General features: G+C 34.6%; 1 protein-coding gene across 1 annotated transcript; it reads left to right on the top strand.

The window, feature by feature from the left end:
• Positions 1–444: 444 nt before the first annotated feature.
• LOC108977342 lies at positions 445–1645 on the top strand. The gene is made up of 2 exons (XM_018946961.1): positions 445–551; positions 620–1645. The coding sequence occupies exons 1-2, from the start codon at positions 445–447 to the stop codon at positions 930–932; spliced, it is 420 nt and encodes a 139-aa protein (XP_018802506.1). The 3' UTR covers positions 933–1645.
• Positions 1646–2763: the final 1118 nt, after the last annotated feature.

The raw sequence follows: 2763 nt of genomic DNA, 5'->3' as shown, positions 1-2763 counted from the left end.
ATTTTTGCTTTCGCAATGTATGCTTTTGCGTTTTGCCGTCGGCATTTCCATAATATACCATACTAATAGCAGAGCCAGTGAAAACCGCTACTGCCTTCCTTCCTTTTCCTTCCTCATCGAGAAAATGTGGGCACAGTGAAAAACGTGGCAAAAACGCAGAAATCAGCTGTTCTCTTTTGTTTACATTTAATTTTTTTGACATTTCATACAATTATAAAAACTGTGTCAGCAGCAATGGACAATAGTAGTGAAATGTTTTTAAATTTGTTTGAACTGTTCTCTTTATATAGTTTATATAAAAAGTATAAAAACAAAAACAAAAAACAAAAGAGATGGTACAAAATTCGCCCAATCGATAAAAACTGGGGCGTTTGTGGTTACCAAAAAAAATCGTTTCTGGTAATGAAAAATACCGAACCAGAACAACTTTTTTTGCACACAAGGATGCCGCCGGACGTCTACAATTTGCTGCTGAGTTTGGTATGGAAATCCTTGAAGAAGCCATGGCAGCGGATTGGAGGAGCCGAGGAAAGGCTCTCGTTGGTATTACTGTAAGTTGATTTGTTGTGTTTTGCAAATTAATATACGTATGCATATGTACTTCTCTTACAATTGTTAGCTATTTGTCACAAGGCGTGTCGGTGAAGAACATTGCATGGAGCTATACGTTAGGAAAGTCAAAAGTACGCGAAATCATATTAGAGACGTGTGAAGTAATCTGGCAGCTGCTTTTCCCAATTTATGTAAGCGAACCAACAGAGTCTCAATACAAGGACATTGCAAAAGATTTTTATAGTATGTGGAACATTCCGAATTGTGTCGGTGCAATTGATGGTAAGCACGTTGCCATTAAGTACCCGGCCAATTCCAATTCGATGTTTTACAACTATAAAAAATGGCTGTATGTGATGCGGAATATACGTTCACAGTAGTTAGTATTGGAAACTATGGAAGTCAAAGTGACGGAGGTACTGTACATTAAATTGTTTAACATTAAATCCGTAGTATAATGCATTTCTGTTATTATTTATGCACAAATCTTTCGACTTACTCCATTTGGCCATGCACTAATACAAAACACTCTGCCTTTGACACTACCTGTGCCACTGTCTGACGTTTCACCGGAACCTTTTCCTTACTTTTTCGTTGGAGATGCTGCATTCCCATTACGAAATAATTCAATGCGCCCGTTTCCCGGAGCTTATCTAACACACACGAAACGTGTTTTCAATTATCGATTGTCACACGCTCGTTGAGTCATAGAAAATTCCTTTGGTATATTGACTGCTCGGTGGAGAATTTTGAAAACAACGATTGAATGTAATCCAGAAAATTGTGAAAAAATTGTGTTGGTTTGCATAGAATGATCACAATCGCTGGTATTGTCCGGAGAACTATGTAGATCGAGTGGAAGGTCATAACATTGTTCATGCCGGTGAGTGGCGCTGGGAAAATGAAAACAACACTTTACGACCAATGCGAACTTCGGTGCGTAGAGGTCCTTCAAATTCGTTTAACTTAAGGAGAGACTTACTAACTATTTTATAAATGAAGGATCTGTACCATTCCAGAGCAATTTAGACTCTATTACAGGAGGACCATATGCTCCTGGAGGACCTTATTAGAAATAAATACCATTTTTTTTTAGTTCATGAGATCATTTATTTMATTTTTTTTTTTAATTAAAAACAAAAGCATATTTTTGTAATTATTTACATAAGGAATGAATTATCTAACAACATTTAGTATAAATAAAAGTAAAATAATAATTTAAAAATTAATACTTCATTTATATATTATAGATTAAATTAACTTAACATTTTTTTGAATATTACTCTCCTCTCTGCACTTTCAACGCAGGTTTCAGCATTTCCTCTATTGCACAGTGGATCCGTCAGAGGCCAAAAATCAAAAAAATCAACCACACATGATTGAAACAAAATGTAAACCAATTGTCTCCTAAATGTCCAATCTTCTTTAAACCATACCGCATTTTTCTGAAAACCTAACGGGACTTTCTAAAAATAGCATTGAAAGCGTGAATACGTGTTCATTTTCGCAACGCAGCTGTGCGCAAAGTGATTTTGTCAAATTAAAATCGAACTTCCAAGAGATCAAACGTTTGCTAGAGTGCTCGAATTGGATTATTTAAAATGCATTTTGAATTTGAAGGCATTAACTTTAAATTGAGATGTTAATAATTAACATCCTTGTAAAGTATTTCATGAAAAACTAATTTTATCGATAGTATCTATTTTGTGTATTTTGTGAACGTCTTTTTTATGTTTAGTTGAAGTTTTAGTTGTGTTTCAAGAAAATGCAGAAATTGGTTTGTATGTCATTATGTTTATCTTACTTTTAAGGTTTGAATGTGTTAAACTTTTCTGCAGAAATGTGCAGATGTCTGTATAATCGTAAAAATACTAAGGGCGTTTAAGTTGTCCTTTTGTCTATTGTGCTGTGTTGGTCTGTCTTCGTCTTTTGTAGCTGTGTATATTTTTGCAAAACTTTTAATAAATAAATATCTAAATTTTGTTTATGTTTCCTTTGAATAATTTTTGATGTAGGTTCTTCCCATAAGTGTGTGCTTACACGCCTTCATATTTTGAATATATGGTGCACAGAACACCGAACCAAATCAGATAAACTGACGAAATTGATTTTAGTTGTGCAGGGGAATACTCAAAACAACGGCTACATTACAGAGTTGAGCGATCTGTCGAAAAAAGTTGAGAACATCTGTAGAACAGTTTCAACTTTTTG

Source organism: Bactrocera latifrons, unplaced genomic scaffold (genome assembly GCF_001853355.1).
Source record: "Bactrocera latifrons isolate USDA-ARS-PBARC rearing strain unplaced genomic scaffold, ASM185335v1 scaffold_870, whole genome shotgun sequence".
NCBI lineage: Eukaryota > Metazoa > Arthropoda > Insecta > Diptera > Tephritidae > Bactrocera > Bactrocera latifrons.
This window is presented reverse-complemented; position numbering and strand designations above follow the sequence as displayed.

Excerpts from the sequence above, each read along its gene's own strand:
- LOC108977342 (XM_018946961.1), top strand. The coding sequence starts at position 445 with ATGCCGCCGGACGTCTACAATTTGCTGCTGAGTTTGGTATGGAAATCC. Across the intron at positions 552-619 it reads AGGCTCTCGTTGGTATTACT|CTATTTGTCACAAGGCGTGT; the intron begins GTAAGTTGATTT and ends TACAATTGTTAG.